Raw genomic sequence first — 17,766 nt, 5'->3', positions numbered from 1 at the left:
TGAAGATATCAAATTAAGTCCAATTCAAATGTAAATACTGAACTCTCTAAAAGGAAACTTTTTAGTTGGAAACATTTCCTGGAGTATATAATGATCAATTACAATCCTTCCAGTTATGCATATGACAATATAAAACAGATAGAATTAATAATATAGAACATTTTCTAAATTTCTCAAGATAAGCAACATGAAGTGGAAATTCCTTCTCCAACTCAGAAGGAAAAGGAGAAAAAGAAAAGACCAATGTCTCAGATCAGTGGAGTCAAGAAACTGATGCACAGCTCTAGTCTGACTAATTCAAGTATCCCAAGGTTTGGAGTTAAAACTGAACAAGAAGATGTCCTTGCCAAGGTATGATGATTTCAAAGATCAGGATCATAAATATTAAATGATGCCCTTTCATGAATTTTCACTTCTAGTCTTTCAAATGGATAGAAAAATTTATTAATTGGAGTTTTATTTTTCTTTTTGAAGATGGGAAGGCATTTTATAAAGCTCCTTTTAAAGTGCCTTAGACAGGGGGTTTGGTATGTATGTTTTAGGGGCTTGGGAGGCGATTATTTGCATCTTCATTTCATTGTTTGGCCTTAAAAAGTTAGAAATCTGTCATGTCTTCTGGGTTTTAGGAAAACAGTTAAGGTTTTGTGAGTAGATTTTATCCATTAAAGAAGTGCTTTGTGATTGATACTTAAAGTACATAAATATGTTGTAATGTCAAAGACATAAGGTTAAGCCATACTATTCAGTTTTCAGTACATTTAAGTAAATGTGCCTAAAGTTTGCCTATGCTTCCATGGTGTGTCTGTTAACATTTAAAATGAATCATTGTTTAAAACATCTAACAATCTTTACACTGAAGTCTGTTTTGTTTTGTTTTGTTTGTTTGTTTTGAGACGTAGTCTCACCCTGTTGCCCAGGTTGGAGTGCAGAGTGCAGTGGCGCAATCTTCGCTCACTGCAACCCCCACCTCCTGGGTTCAAGCAATTCTCCTGCCTCAGCCTCCCAAGTAGATGGGATTACAGGCACACACCACCACACCTGACTAATTTTTTTTAATTTTTAGTAGAGATGGGGTTTCACCATGTTGGGCAGGCTGGTTTCAAACTCCTGACTTCAAGTGATCTGCCTGCCTCAGCCTCCCAAAGTTCTGGGATTACAGGCTTGAGCCTCCATGCCCGGCCACCTAAAGTCTGTAATTTTTAAATGATTGTGTTCTTTGAGTCATAATTTACTCCACTTTCTAATATTTTAGTGTCTTTTTTTTTTTTTACTCCAGGAACTAGAAGATGTGAACAAATGGGGTCTTCATGTTTTCAGAATAGCAGAGTTGTCTGGTAACCGGCCCTTGACTGTTATCATGCACACCATTTTTCAGGTAATGTGGTTGAGTTCTATTACATTTATTTTATTTAGGAACTTAATGTCCAGTCTGTAGCTTGTGCATACATTTTGTCTTTTTTAATATTCCCCATCTTTTGCTTATTTTTATACTTTTATCCTTATTTGCTCCTTTGCCAAGGGACAAGTAAAGATACAGAAAGGTGGAGTGTGGATAAACCACAAATACATCAATTTTGTTATTTTTTTGCATTTAAGAAAAAGATGTGATATAGCCAAATTGAGGCAATTTATTAAAATAATAATTTAGACATCATCTTAGTCATCTGAACCTGACTGGCATAGAGAATGGAGTACTAACTTAAAAAAAAATGAATAAAGCCCCTGCTGGCTAACCTTAGAATATAGTTTTTTCAGTCACTTTCTTGTGTCCTGCTTCTTTCTTCATATCCATTTCTCTCTTATTGACCCTTTGCTCCAGCTCAGGGTGGGATTTAAATGAGAAGTTGAGGCTGTTGTAGATACCTTGGGACTGGAATGGGAAACCTCAGCCCTAGAGAGGATATTGATTTTTAGTTGGTGTGATGCAGGGGTTGAGTTAATAGTGTTTGAGTGGAGCTGCCTCCATGATAATGGGACACAGAAACTTTTAGAGTTGGCACCTCATTCCTGACACCATCCAGCTAGGGCGTAGTACTCTTGGGTTCCAGCAGGACAACCCAACTCTGGTTTTGTCCCAAAGTCCCTAGATCTTCTCAAAGGTTCCCATTTTCCTCACTAGACATGTGAGAGTGCAATTGCCATTTCCAGGTTATCCACTGGCAACACTAGTGTGTGATTTTTTTTTTTTAAACATACTCTATGGAGAAATTTTTCACAAAGACAAAAATGTTAAGATGATTTTTTTTCCTACAGGAACGGGATTTATTAAAAACATTTAAAATTCCAGTAGATACTTTAATTACATATCTTATGACTCTCGAAGACCATTATCATGCTGATGTGGCCTATCACAACAATATCCATGCTGCCGATGTTGTCCAGTCTACTCATGTGCTATTATCTACACCTGCTTTGGAGGTAAATCTGTTTCTAAAATTTCAAGAACACTAACTTGCCACTCATAAAGGTCTATTAAACTTTTATCTGAAGGGTTTTCAATGGAGAAGATATAATTGGATTCATTGGAAGTATAATTTACTGACTTATGGGGGAAAATGCTATAGTTAATAGACAAGTCTTTGATGGATTTTGCTTATTAGTGATTGATCTGTTTATGATATTGCTTCTTTGAAATGATCCACTGGACGTTTCATAAAGCACATCTGGCTTATTCACTTTTTGTGAATTTGTTTTCTTGAAATCTAGTCTGACAGCTTTTATTTATAGGCCAAAGAACGTTTTATAAAACATAAGCAATATATTGATATTTTTTCATAGAATATATTAGAAGGAAATACTTTAATTTTTCTAAATCCTAAGAAGTTATTTCATTAGTTGTTTACTAAAGCAATTTGATTTTCTTAAAATATATTTTTAAGAAATATATTTTATAATTCAATTTGTTTTCATTATAAAATTATGTTAATCCTTATCATGTGGGTGAGTGATTCTCAACTGGAAATGGTTTCTCTTCCCCTTTCTTTCCCTCCTGCCACCACCAGGGACATTTGGCAATGTCTGGAGGCATTTTTGGTAGTCACAGCTATCACATTTTTAGTTGTACATGATACTGGCATCTTGTCCGTAGAGGCCAGAAATTCTGCTGAAAATCCTACAATGCACAGGACAGCCTCCCACTCAGAGAGTTATTGGGCCCAAAATGTCAATAGTGCTGAAGTTGAGAAACCCTGGTTTCGATGAAAGAAAATAATGGCTCATGTCTTACTAATTTTATGTACATTTTCAGAATATTCTTAGACATCTTAAATATTTAGAAAACTATTATTTTCTTTTAAAAGAATTTCAGTTTTAAAATAATATTTTAAAAAATAACAGTGAATGGAAAACATTTGCTCATGAGATAAAATAGATAAAATATTGTCTTCCAAGATTATACTTTAAAAGTTCCTAAGTATCTAAGACTCTCCCTTGACACATTGTAACACATTTTGAAGCTCCATTTTGTTTTCCATTTAAATTCTAGAGATTTCTCATTTGTTTATACTTTTAATTCATATCTTTGTAGAATGGTAATATTATCTATATTGTCTGATTTTCCAGGCTGTGTTTACAGATTTGGAGATTCTTGCAGCAATTTTTGCCAGTGCAATACATGATGTAGATCATCCTGGTGTATCCAATCAATTTCTGATCAATACAAGTAAGTAAACTTTATTTTTGCAGAACACATTTTTCTTTTGTACATTTTAGAATGACTGAGGGTCTTTATAAACTCAGGGTGCTTCCAGAGCCATAATGTTCTTTTGAGATGTGTATATATGTGTTTTAGTGGTAGTGCATGTTAATGTAATTTAACTGAAAATTATCATTATATCCCTTGAGGCATGTGATATTTGAAAAATGTGTTCCAGTTCTCTTTAAAAGTAATATATTGCTGTGTTACTAGACAAGAGTAATTAAAAATGAAAGTGTGCAGAAAGATTTAGAAAGTTGTATTGGCCCTAAAGTTTTAAATAAAAAAAAGTTATGAGAATTAATGCTAAGTGTTCCTCACTTTATGTAGGTCATCATTTAATCCTCTTCAGAGGCCATAGCTTCCCTTCCTCCTCCATGCCCAACCCCTGTTCTTTCCTTCTTAAAATCTTCTAATAAGGGTAACAGGAACTTCTCTCTTAATATTTTTTCAACCATTTGGTTTTTTGTCACTGTTAACATCTCACTTTATAAGAAGTCATCACTGAATTTGGAAATATAAGGAATGGTAGAGACTGTTTAAGATGGAGCATCTCTGACATTGCCGCACAGAAAGCCTCTGTAGGGAATGTTTAGGTAATGCTTGAGCTATCCCTTGATAAAGAGATTTAGGTTTATAGAAATTGTATTTGGTAGTTGAAGTTAATTGGTAAGTGATTTAAGTGAACTATGACTTAATTCCCTCCCATATGGTAGATTATAAATTATGGTAGATTATAAAATCATAAATTCACTTCTATATATAAAAAATATGCAAAGTTGTTGAAAGTGTTACGTGCTTAAGAATCCACCTTTCTTTCATTTTTGCTTGAGTCTGTGGATGATCTTCTTGTGCCTATAGCAATCTAGCTATAGAATTATTTATGAATTCACCATTCATTTCCTATACTTTGCTGTAGCCAGATTTGAAGAAGGAATGTAAAGGTAACCTTGCTTTGAGAGATTTAATTCAGAGCTTTAGGATTATTCACCTATTTTTATATCTTGTAATGGCCTCTGGACTATCCTATAGCAAAATATACTCTAGCGACTCATCCATGTAGAGGATTGGAAAAGTCAGGGATTTCCTGAGATGTGTGGTTAGTCAAGTATTTTTTTAGAAGTTTAGTTTAGGAACTTATTTATCCAGATTAGACAGGATAACATTTCATGTTCTACCTACCTATGAGCACCTATAATGGGGTACTTTTAGAACTCATCAAAGCATACATATAAATATTAATACACATTGGATGCAGCTCCCTGCATTTACATTGTATCAGTGGGGAGGGTTCACAATGTCCTTTCTGAGAAGAGCAGGGAGGTCATGCAATACAGTGCATGCTGGCACTTTACATGAGCCTGGCCTGATTTGTTATTTTGATGCTTATGCATGTCTTGAGATATTCTGAATTTTATCAATTTTTAGTAAACACATAAGATGTTTAATTTTTGTGATATATATACACATACATATATCTTTCTTAAACACCAGTCTTAAACAGACTGGTATGTTTTCTTTGCATTCTATTATATACCATATTATATGTTCCCTTAGAATTAAGAGTAGATTTAGAGAACAAATTAAAACAACTGATAGAAAAGTCACTGTCTTCCAAGTACTCTGATATATTTTTTAAGGGTAATGAGGACCTGCTGTATTCTTCATTCTTTTGAGCCCTTAAAGCAGCAGTCCCCAATGTTTTTGGCACCAAGGACCGGGTTTTGTGGAAGACAATTTTTCCATAAACTGGGGGAGTAGGGAGAGAATGGTTTTGGGATGAAACTGTTCCATCGTCATAAGGAACACACAATCTAGATCCCTTGCATGAGCAGTTCACAGTAGGGTTCACGCTCCTAGGAGAATTTAATGTCCCTGCTGATCTGACAGGAGGCGGAGCTCAGGCAGTACTGATGCGGGCTTGCCTGCTGCTCACCTCCTGCTGTGTAGCCCAGTTCCTGACAGGCCACGGACCGATATTGGTCTATGGCCGGTGGGTGGATCAGGGACCCCTGCTTTAAAGGGCACTTGGGCTTTGACTGGCGCCTGGAGGACCCTGGTGGGCATCAGGGTCCCTGTGCAGTCTGCCATTTAAGTTAACAAGGCCTCAGTCTACAGATGAATCTGAACCACTGAAATAGTGGAGGAAACTGAAGAAGATAATTTTATCTCCTTAGGATGTCTGTTTAAAGTCATTTTGCTGGTGACCTGCCTAGGATGGAAGGTTAACTAATCCTGCTTCTGCAAATTCTTTGTTATTTAGTAATATTGCAATGATCTCCTTTCTGTGTGATCAAAGCAACAGAGTTGCCAGAGTAGCTTTGGATTGCTAAGGTTTTTTTGAGGGTGAGGTGTGATGAGGCTGTGTTGTTCCTGAGAGAATGAATCAGCATTGTCACTTTGTACAGGAAAGTATCCCAGGGTTGCTCAGAGCCCTGGAGTATTATCAAAATTACTGCCGTAGTTAGCTTGGTTTGGCTAGGGATCATATAAGAGAATTATCTTCCCAGCATGCAGTAAAGGAGTCCTTCTAATAACTTGTAAACTTGTGATATGTAGCTTCATGAAATATTTTATCAAAATTTGTGCTTATTTTTAGTTTGCAGTAAACCTTTTTTAAAATTTGACTTTTTATATTTTATGGATGGCTTGAGCATCTATGTGTCAAGCCAGCCCATTCTCAGCTCTTGCCTCAGAGCTGGGGCTGCCATCCGGTCCAAAGCCTGCAGCTGAATCCATATTTCTCATAATAAAGAATTCTAAAGACCTCTGATTATCAAATTTATAAATCCATAGTTGGTTACTTGTCTTACTTTAAGGAAGCTATGGAAGTACTGAGAGCTTAAGGCACATGGGGGGGGCGCTGGAGATGGATTCCCTTGGCTGGTTCCCAGGGCAGTTAATCCTCCTGCTGCTGCTTACATGTGCCCTTCGTTTTCCTTAATTATTTCAATTGTTTAAGCTTTAGGTGCCAAATGATTTTATACTAATTGTATTTACACTCATTGAAAGCCTGCTGGAGGTTCTGCAAGCAGAGAGAACAGTTCTACCTGGTAGAGTTAGTTAAGCTATAATAAATGATTTGAGTGTGGGGACTATGAACAGGATTTAGAGAAATTGAAATTTCAGGCAGGAAGCTGCGTAAATATTTTTTAAGGACAATGCATATAAATAAATGCATAGGCCGCATGCAGTGGCTCACTCCTATAATCCCAGCACTTTGGGAGGCCAAGACGGGTGAATCACTGACGTCAGGAGTTCGTAGACCAGCCTGGCCAACAAGGTGAAACCCTGTCTTTACTTAAAAAAAAAAAAAAAAAAAAAAAATTAGCCAGGTGTGGTGGTGTGCATGCCTGTATTCCCAGCCACTGGGGTGGCTGAGGCAGGAGAATTGCTTGAACCTGGGAGGTAGAGGTTGCAGTGAGCCTAGATCATACCATCGCACTCCAGCCTGGACAAGAACAAAACTCCATCTCAAAAAAATACATAAATAAATCCATAAAATGTAAATAGCATCATGAAATTTTGAATATAAAATGCTGGATGGTATATTTAATTTAGCTTTATTTTCTGAAAAAAATAATTTCAAAAGTACAGAATATAACATTAAATTTTACTTGGCAAATGAATTATTTTTGTTAATAGCAAAGATGCCTAAGTTTGGGGCAGAAAGATTTATTCACATTTGTGATGCATTCAAAGCATGTGTTTTTTGGTTTCTGAGAGCAGAGGCATTTCATTATATTAAGGTTAAGATATATCTAGCTGTCAGTATACACTTTTTTATTTCTCTACACTTATTTTGAAATTAAAATTTTCATAGCTACACTAGTAGATTGTATGTAGAATTTTATTTTTCTGTATAACCCACACCTTCAAAATAAGAATTCATGTTTATCAAATGTGATTATATAGATATAGCTACAAAGATTATTTTATTCAACAAAAATGTACTGCAAGCCTACTAAATATTATAATAAATATTGTTCCGGGCACTCGGAACACATGGGTGGACGAGACAAATCCTTGGCTCTTAAGAGCTGGCATTCTGCTAGAAAAGGCAGAGGATGATAAGTGAATTTGTGGCATGTGATGGTACTAAGTGCTATGGAGGAATATAATGCAGGCTGAGGGCATAGAGAGAGAGTGGATGAGTGGAGTGATGAATGAGGCGGTTTCCTTGACAACTAAATATTAAGTTAAAACCACCACTTTCCTCCGTCATTTTATGGAGAAATGTTTGTTTCTGAAGTCCTTTTGAAGACTTATGTTTATTTCAGTTGTAACTTAGAGACATGGTGTAGCGTGCTGTCATTTTCTAACTCAAGGCTAAACCTAGTAAAGCTGTAAGAACAGTGAGTATAAGTCTTACTTACAGGGTACATATCTATAGTGTCTGCCCCAGTCTTAACTGTTTCCCCCAGTCTTAACTGTTTCAGCTCCAGGTCTTAATGTTGGCTCTGATCTGCCATGTGGACTCCATCATAAGACACAAAAAGGCACAATACCTAGTGGACTTGGATTTGGGAGGCAATATATTCCTTCTTTGTGTGTGTTACTCTGGCCCATTTACTAAGTGATCTGAAAAGCTGCTAGTTTAGATGGGGCACAGAACAAGGGAGTGTCAGAAAAACTGCCAGTTTTGAGTGGGGCTCTACAACAGGTCCAGCCTGCTGTGCAAGCTGCTCTGCACATGGGCCACATGATCCAGCAGATTTAATGGTGCTTGAAATGTCAGTGGCAGATAGGAATGTTGTTTGGAGCCTTTGACAGAGCCCTCTGTGTGAATCACAGCACAGACTCTGGAGCAAGACCCTGCCATCATCCAAAGAAAGATAACTACTCCCCTTTTGAAAGAAAGATATAGGCCTGCTGCTGGGCCTTAGGAGATACTGATTGACTATGGGCCACCAAGTTTCCATGTGGTTTGAGCTGTCTGCCCATCATTAATAGGGTGTTATCTAACGTGCCAAGCCATAAGTTGGGCACGTACGACATTTCATCATCAAATAAAAGTAGTGTAATACACGATCAGGTCCGAGCAGACACTGAAGGCACAAGTTACATAAAGACGTTGCCCTAATGCCACTCCTGTTAATTACACTGCCTTCTTTCTCCCAGCCTACACATGTGGTCGCATGGAAAGTTCCCTGCAAGTAATTGACAATTGAGGGCCTGGTTTACAGATGGTTCTGCGTGATACGCAGGTACCACCGGAAGTATACAGCTGCAGCACTACTGCCCCTCTCTGGGACATCCCTGAGGGACAGTGGTGAAGGGGGGGTCTTTCCAGTGGGAAGAACTTTAGGCAGGGTGACTAGTTGTTCACTTTGCTTGGAAGAGGGAATGGCCATATGTGCAGTTATATACCAGTTCATGGGCTGTAGCCAGTGATTTGTCTGGATAGTCAGGGACTTAAAAGGAATATGATTGGAAAACTGGTGAAGAAGAAATTTGGGGAAGAGATATGTGAATAATCTGTCTGAATGGACAAAAAAACAATGCTCACCAAAGTGTGACCTTGGCAGAGGATGATTTTAATAACCAAGTGAATAGGATGACCCATTCTGTAGATACTAGTCAACTTCGTTCCCTAGCCACCCCTGTCATCACCCAACATGCTAAGAACAAAGTGGCCATGGTGGCAGGGATGGAGGTGGCAGGATATGCTTAGAAACATGGACTTCCACTCACCAAGGCTGACCTGGCTATGACTACTGCTAAGTGCCCAATCCATCAGCAGCGGAAACCAACACTGAACCCCATATAATACCATTTTGGGGGGGATCATCCAGCTACCTGATGTCTGGTTGATTACATTGGACCACTTCCATGGTGGATTTTGTCCTTAGTGGAAAAGGCACTTTCTCTGGAAACAGATGTGCCTTTCCTGCACAGTTTTTCTTCCAAAACTATGGTATTCCATACAGCATCGCCTCTAACCAGGAACTCACCTTACTGGCAAAGAAGAGCTGCATTGGGCTCATGCCCATGGAAGTCCCTAGTCTTACCATATTCCCTAACATCCTGAATCAGCTGGCTTGATAAATTGGTAGAATGGCCTTTTGAAGACTCAGTTACTCGGCTAGGAGGCAATACCTTGCAGGGCTGGGGCAAGGTTCTCCAGAAGGCCATAAAGGCCATATATGCTCTGAATCAGCAACCAATATGTGGTGCTATTTCTCCCATAACCAGAATTCATGGGTCCAGGAATCAGTGGATGGAAATGGGAGTGTTGCCACTCATAATTACCCCCAGTGACCCACTAGCAAAGTTTGTTTCCTGTTCCTGCAAATTTATGTGCTGCTAGCCTAGAGGTCTTAGTTTTAGAAGGAGGAATGCCTCTATCAGGAGACACAACAGTGATTCCGTTGAACTGGAAGTTAAGACCTAGCCACTTTGAGCTCCTTATGCATCTGATTCAATCATCCAAGAAGGGAGTTGCAGTGTTGACTGGGGTGACTGATCCTGACTACCAAGGGGAAATTGGGTTACTACTCCACAATCAAGGTAAGGAAGAGTATGTGTGGAATAAGGAGATCCCTTCGGGCATCCCTTAGTATTACCATGTCCTGTAATTAAGGTCAGCACAAAATAACCCAATCCAGGCAGGACTACTAATAGCCCAGACCCTTCACGAATGAAGGTTTGGGTCACCCCACCAGGTAAAGAATCATGACCAGCTGAGGTGCTTGCTGAAGGCAAAGGGAATACAGAATGAGTAGTAAAAGAAGGTAATTATAAATACCAGCTATGACCATGTGACCAGTTATAGAAATAAGGACTATAATTGCCATGAGTATTTTCTTATGAATGCATTTATATGTATATGTACATATATTAAGCATATATCTTCATTTTCTTATTCCCCTGTATAACATAAGAGGTATTAACTTTATATTAGTACTTAAGTATTTTATATCGTAGTATTTAAGTCATAGGATATCAGGATAAGAGTAAACATTACTCAAAAACTTTACTTTCATTTCTGGGGAATGTGTTAGTGTGTTTTTGGTTGTATGCAGGATAGTTATAGCATGTTTGGTAGAATTATGGCCTTATGGAGATTAAATATGGTTAAAGGAGATGCTTATGGGTACCAGGGTGACAAGGGGCAGAATTTGTAATGGTTAATTTTATGTGTCAGCTTGACTGGGCTAAGGGATGCCCAGATAGCTGGTAAAACACTATTCCTGGAAGAGATTAGATTAGCATTTGAATTGGTAGACTGATTAAAGAAGATTGCCCTTACTATTGGTGGCAGGGATCAGTCACTCCACTGAGGACCTCAAAGAGAAGAACAAAACATTTGGGGGAAGGGCAATTTGCTTTCTCTGAGCTGGGACATACATATTCTCCTGCCTCTAACATCAGGGTTCCTGGTTGATTCTCTGGCCTTTGGACTTGCTTTCCTGGTTCTCCTGGTTCACCTTTGCAGACATGGGACTTCTTGGACTCCATAATCGCCTGAGCCAATTCCTATAATAAATAAATATGTCTCTCTCTCACACACACATACACTCATACATATGTCTATTAGTTCTATTTCTCTGGAGAACCATGATTAATACAGAGAGAGAAAAGATTAGCACAGATGAAGTACATGTTCTCAGTTATGTGGTAGTACCTGCTCACCCTTCCCCCCATTTCATTAGAACTCAGAAGAGAGGGACACAAAAGTGGTCTTCCTGCCTTCAGTAGTAGCATATATTGGGCATAATTTAATTTATTCTTGATGATCCAGGGTAGTTGTAACAAATGAGCACAATTGATCTATATATAATAAAATGATGGCTTTGAGTTTATAAAGGTATGCGTGGTCTCTCAATAAAAAATAACAAATGCTTATAAAGTTGTCTTTATAAGTGTGTGCCAGGCACTGAGTGGACTCTATTGATTTCCTGGTTCATGTTTAGTGTTCACTGCTCAAGTTTTCACCTCTATTTATAAGGTACTTGTAATCATAGTCAGTATAAGGTGAGGGTTCTAGAAACTGCCTGGTTTTAAGTGCTGGCCCCAGCATTTACTGGCTAGGTGATGTTGGCAAAGTTACCTACCTTCTCTGAGGTTCATTTTCTTCATTGGTACAGGATGATATGAGTACATCTATGTAAATATTTATGTATATAAAAGATGTCCCCAAGGGACATTTTCTATCCCCCAGCCTATCCCAAGGACACAAAGACTTACTTCCCACCTATATGGCGCCATGCCATCCATGAATGGAACATAGCCATCAAATGTCAATAACAACAGTAAACAGTATTGTCCTAAAAGAGTTATGAGGATTAAATGAGATGATTCACATAAACCATTTAAAACAATGGCACCTAAATCCTCTAAATGTGCCTTACTGTATTCCTGTTTCTACTGTGAAATAATTGAAGTGCCTAGGGGAAGCCAGATAACCAAACATATTAAATTAATAACCTTTAATATTTTGTAGGGGCTTTATAAGTAGGTTGGGAGGGTTTGGGGAGGAATGATTAAAAGATTTGTAGAGCTAGAGACAAAAAAGGTAGAATGTGATAGATACATGCTAAATGGGTGGTACAAAGTAGTATAGGAGTTTACAGGAGAAAGTGGGCAGTTTCGTCTGGTAATTAAGAAAGACTTGCTCTTGGAGCCATGATGGCCGAATAGGAACAGCTCTGGTCTACAGCTCCCAGCGTGAGCGGCACAGAAGACGGGTGATTTCTGCATTTCCGTTTGAGGTACCGGTTTCATCTCACCAGGGAGTGCCAAACACTGGGTGCAGGACGGTTGGTGCAGCGCACTGTGCGCGAGCCAAAGCAGGGTGAGGCATTGCCTCACTCGGGAAGCGCAAGGGGTCAGGGAGTTCCCTTTCCTAGTCAAAGAAAGGGGTAACAGACAGCACCTGGAAAATCGGGTCAGTCCCACCCTAATACTGTGCTTTTCCAATGGGCTTGGAAAACGGCACACCAGGAGATTGTGTCCTGCACCTGGCTCACAGGGTCCTATGCCCACGGAGTCTCACTGATTGCTAGCACAGCAGTCTAAGATCAAACTGAAAGGCGGCAGCAAGGCTGGGGGAGGGGCGCCCGCCATTGCCCAGGCTTGCTTAGGGAAACAAAGCAGCCAGGAAGCTCAAACTGGGTGGAGCCCACCACAGCTCAGGGAGGCCTGCCTGCCTCTGTAGGCTCCACCTCTGGGGGCAGGGCACAGACAAACAAAAAGTCAGCAGGAACTTCTGCAGACTTAAACGTCCCTGTCTGACAGCTTTGAAGAGAGTAGTGGTTCTCCCAGCACACAGTTGGGGATCTGAGAATGGACAGACTGCCTCCTAAAGTGGGTCCCTGACCCCCGAGCAGCCTAACTGGGAGGCACCCCCCAGGAGGGACACACTGACACCTCACTCGGCCAGGTACTCCTCTGAGACAAAACTTCCAGAGGAACTATCAGATAGCTGAATTTGCGGTCTCACGAAAATCCACTGTTCTGCAGCCACCGCTGAGGACACTCAGCCAAACAGGGTCTGGAGTGGACCTCTAGTAAACTCCAACAGACCTGCAGGTGAGGGTCCTGTCTGGTAGAAGGAAAACTAACAAACAGAAAGGACTTCCACACCAAAAACCCATCTGTACATCACCATCATCAAAGGCCAAAAGTAGATAAAACCACAAAGATGGGGAAAAAACAGAGCAGAAAAACTGGAAACTCTAAAAAGCAGAGCACCTCTCCTCCCCGAAAGGAACACAGTTCCTCACCAGCAACGGAACAAAGCTGGATGGAGGATAACTTTGACGAGTTGAGAGAAGAAGGCTTCAGATGATCAAACTACTCTGAGCTACGGGAGGAAATTCAAAACAATAGCAAAGAAGTTAAAAACTTTGAAAAAAAATTAGACAAATGGATAACTAGAATAACCAATGGAGAGAAGGGCTTAAAGGAGCTGATGGAGCTGAAAGCCAAGTATCAAGAACTACACGAAGATCGCAGAAGCCTCCGTAGCCGATGTGATCAACTGGAAGAAAGGGTATCAGTGATTGAAGATGAAATGGATGAAATGAATGAAATGAAGCAAGAAGGGAAGTTTAGAGAAAAAAGAATAAAAAGAAATGAACAAAGCCTCCAAGAAATTTGGGACTATGTGAAAAGACCAAATCTACATCTGATTGGTGTACCTGAAAATGACGGGGAGAATGGAACCAAGTTGGAAAACACTCTGCAAGATATTATCCAGGAGAACTTCCCCAATCTAGCAAGGCAGGCCAACATTCAGATTCAGGAAATACAGAGAATGCCACAAAGATACTCCTCAAGAAGAGCAACTCCAAGACACATAATTGTCAGATTCACCAAAGTTGAAATGAAGGAAAAAATGTTAAGGGCAGCCAGAGAGAAAGGTCGGGTTACCCACAAAGGGAAACCCATCAGACTAACAGCTGATCTCTTGGCAGAAACTCTACAAGCCAGAAGAGGGGGGCCAATATTCAACATTCTTAAAGAAAATAATTTTCAACCCAGAATTTCATATCCAGCCAAACTAAGCTTCATAAGTGAAGGAGAAATAAAATACTTTACAGACAAGCAAACGCTGACTGATTTTATCAACACCAGGCCTGCCCTAAAAGAGCTCCTGAAGGAAACACTAAACATGGAAAGGAAAAACTGGTACCAGCCCCTGCAAAAACATGCCAAATTGTAAAGACCATCGAGGCTAGAAAGAAACTACATCAACTAATGAGCAAAATAACCAACTAACATCATAATGACAGGATCAGATTCACACATAACAATATTAACTTTAAATGTAAATGGGCTAAATGCTCCAATTAAAAGACACAGACTGGCAAACTGGATAAGGAGTCAGGACCCATCAGTGTGCTGTATTCAGGAAACCCATCTCACGTGCAGAGACACACACAGACTCAAAATAAAGGGATGGAGGAAGATCTATCAAGCAAATGGAAAACAAAAAAAGGCAGGGGTTGCAATCCTAGTCTCTGATAAAATGGACTTTAAACCAACAAAGATCAAAAGAGACAAGGCCATTACATAATGCTAAAGGGATCAATTCAACAAGAAGAGCTAACTATCCTAAATGTATATGTGCCCAACACAGGAGCACCTAGATTCATAAAGCAAGTCCTGAGTGATCTACAAAGGGACTTAAACTCCCACACAATAATAATGGGAGATTTTAACACCCCACTGTCAACATTAGACAGATCAATGAGACAGAAAGTTAACAAGGGTATCCAGGAATTGAACTCAGCTCTGCACAAAGTGGACCTAATAGACATCTACAGAACTCTCCACCCCAAATCAACAGAATATACATTTTTTTCAGCACCACACCACACCTATTCCAAAATTGGCCACATAGTTGGAAGTAATGCTCTCCTCAGCAAATGTAAAAGAACAGAAATTATAACAAACTGTCTCTCAGACCACAGTGCAATCAAACTAGAACTCAGGATTAAGAAACTCACTCAAAACCGCTCAACTACATGGAAACTGAACAACCTGCTCCTGAATGGCTACTGGGTACATAATGAAATGAAGGCAGAAATAAAGATGTTCTTTGAAACCAACCAGAACAAAGACACAACATACCAGAATCTCTGGGACACATTCAAAGCAGTGTGTAGAGGGAAGTTTATGGCACTAAATGCCCACAAGAGAAAGCAGGAAAGATCCAAAATTGACACCCTAACATCACAATTAAAAGAACTAGAAAAGCAAGAGCAAACACATTCAAAAGCTAGCAGAAGGCTAGAAATAACTAAAATCGGAGCAGAACTGAAGGAAATAGAGACACAAAAAACCCTTCAAAAAATTAATGAATCCAGGAGCTGTTTTTTTGAAAAGATCAACAAAATTGATAGACTGCTAGCAAGACTAATGAAGAAGAAAAGAGAGAAGAATCAAATAGATGCAATAAAAAATGAAAAAGGGGATATCACCACCAATCCCACAGAAATACAATCTACCATCAGAGAATACTACAAACACCTCTATGCAAATAAACTAGAAAATCTAGAAGAAATGGATGAATTCCTCGACACATACACCCTCCCAAGACTAAACCAGGAAGAAGTTGTATCTCTGAATAGACCAATAACAGGCTCTGAAATTGGGGCAATAATCAATAGCTTACCAACCAAAAAGAGTCCAGGACCTGATGGATTCACAGCCGAATTCTACCAGAGGTACAAGGAGGAACTGGTACCATTCCTTCTGAAACTATTCCGATTGATAGAAAAAGAGGGAACCCTCCCTAACACATTTTATGAGGCCAGCATCACCCTGATGCCAAAGCCTGGCAGAGACATAACCAAAAAAGAGAATTTCAGACCAATGTCCTTGATGAACATTGATGCAAAAATCCTCAATAAAATACTGGCAAACGGAATCCAGCAGCACATCAAAAAGCTTATCCACCATGACCAAGTGGGCTTCATCCCTGGGATGCAAGGCTGGTTCAACACACACAAATCAATAAATGTACTCCAGCATATAAACAGAACCAAAGACAAAAACCACATGATTATCTCAATAGATGCAGAAAAGGCCTTTGACAAAATTCAACAACTCTTCATGCTAAAAACTCTCAATAAATTAGGTATTGATGGGATGTATCTCAAAATAATAAGAGCTATCTATGACAAACCCACAGCCAATATCATACTGAATGGGCAAAAACTGGAAGCATTCCCTTTGAAAACTGGCACAACACAGGGATGCCCTCTCTCACCACTCCTATTCAACATAGTGCTGGAAGTTCTGGCCAGGGCAATCAGGCAGGAGAAGGAAATAAAGGGTATTCAATTAGGAAAAGAGGAAGTCAAATTGTCCCTGTTTGCAGATGACATGATTGTATATCTAGAAAACCCCATTGTCTCAGCTCAATATCTCCTTAAGCTGATTAGCAACTTCAGCAAAGTCTCAGGATACAAAATCAATGTACGAAAATCACAAGCATTCTTGTACACCAATCACAGACAAACAGAGAGCCAAATCATGAGTGAACTCCCATTCACAGTTGCTTCAAAGAGAATAAAATACCTAGGAATCCAACTTACAAGGGATGTGAAGGACCTCTTCAAGGAGAACTACAAACCACTGCTCAATGAAATAAAAGAGGATACAAACAAATGGAAGAACATTCCATGCTCATGGGTTGGAAGAATCAATATCGTGAAAATGGCCATACTGCCCAAGGTAATTTATAGATTCAATGCCATCCCCATCAAGCTACCAATGACTTTCTTCACAGAATTGGAAGAAACTACTTTAAAGTTCATATGGAATGAAAAAAGAGCCCGCATCGCCAAGTCAATCCTAAGCCAAAAGAACAAAGCTGGAGGCATCATGCTACCTGACTTCAAACTATACTACAAGGCTACAGTAGCCAAAACAGCATGGTACAACAGAGACATAGATCAATGGAACAGAACAGAGCCCTCAGAAATAATGCCGCATATCTACAACTATCTGATCTTTGACAAACCTGACAAAAACAAGAAATGGGGAAAGGATTCCCTATTTAATAAATGGTACTGGGAAAACTGGCTAGCCATATGTAGAAAGCTGAAACTGGATCCCTTCCTTACACCTTATACAAAAATTAATTCAAGATGGATTAAAGACTTACATGTTAGACCTAAAACCATAAAAACCCTAGAAGAAAGCCTAGGAAATACCATTCGGGACATAGGCATGGGCAAGGACTTCATGTCTAAAACACCAAAAGCAATGGCAACAAAAGCCAAAATTGACAAATGGGATCTCATTAAACTAAAGAGCTTCTGCACAGCAAAAGAAACTACCATCAGAGTGAACAGGCAACCTACAGAATGGGAGAAAATTTTTGCAACCTACTCATCTGATGGCTAATATCCAGAATCTACAATGAACTCAAACAAATTTACAAGAAAAAAACAAATAACCCCATCAAAAAGTGGGCAAAGGACATGAACAGACACTTCTCAAAAGAAGACATTTACGCAGCCAAAAAACACATGAAAAAATGCTCATCATCACTGGCCATCAGAGAAATGCAAATCAAAACCACAATGAGATACCATCTCACACCAGTTAGAATG

The 17,766-nt window shown here is 39.3% G+C and overlaps 1 protein-coding gene across 6 annotated transcripts in view; it reads left to right on the top strand.

The window, feature by feature from the left end:
* The window catches only part of PDE4D (phosphodiesterase 4D), a 1,540,268-nt gene that overhangs the window by 1,511,069 nt on the left and 11,433 nt on the right, over nucleotides 1-17,766 (top strand). For all 6 annotated transcript variants that reach the window (XM_030797623.1, XM_003265960.3, XM_003265958.2 and 3 more), the window contains 4 exons: nucleotides 179-351; nucleotides 1,277-1,375; nucleotides 2,254-2,418; nucleotides 3,562-3,661. In XM_030797623.1, the coding sequence (XP_030653483.1) occupies nucleotides 179-351; nucleotides 1,277-1,375; nucleotides 2,254-2,418; nucleotides 3,562-3,661 (537 nt within the window). The remainder of the gene's footprint in view (nucleotides 1-178; nucleotides 352-1,276; nucleotides 1,376-2,253; nucleotides 2,419-3,561; nucleotides 3,662-17,766) is intronic.

This window comes from Nomascus leucogenys, chromosome 18 (genome assembly GCF_006542625.1).
Source record: "Nomascus leucogenys isolate Asia chromosome 18, Asia_NLE_v1, whole genome shotgun sequence".
Lineage (NCBI taxonomy): Eukaryota > Metazoa > Chordata > Mammalia > Primates > Hylobatidae > Nomascus > Nomascus leucogenys.
Note: the sequence above shows the minus strand (reverse complement) of the source record. Positions and strands in the feature narration are given on the sequence as shown.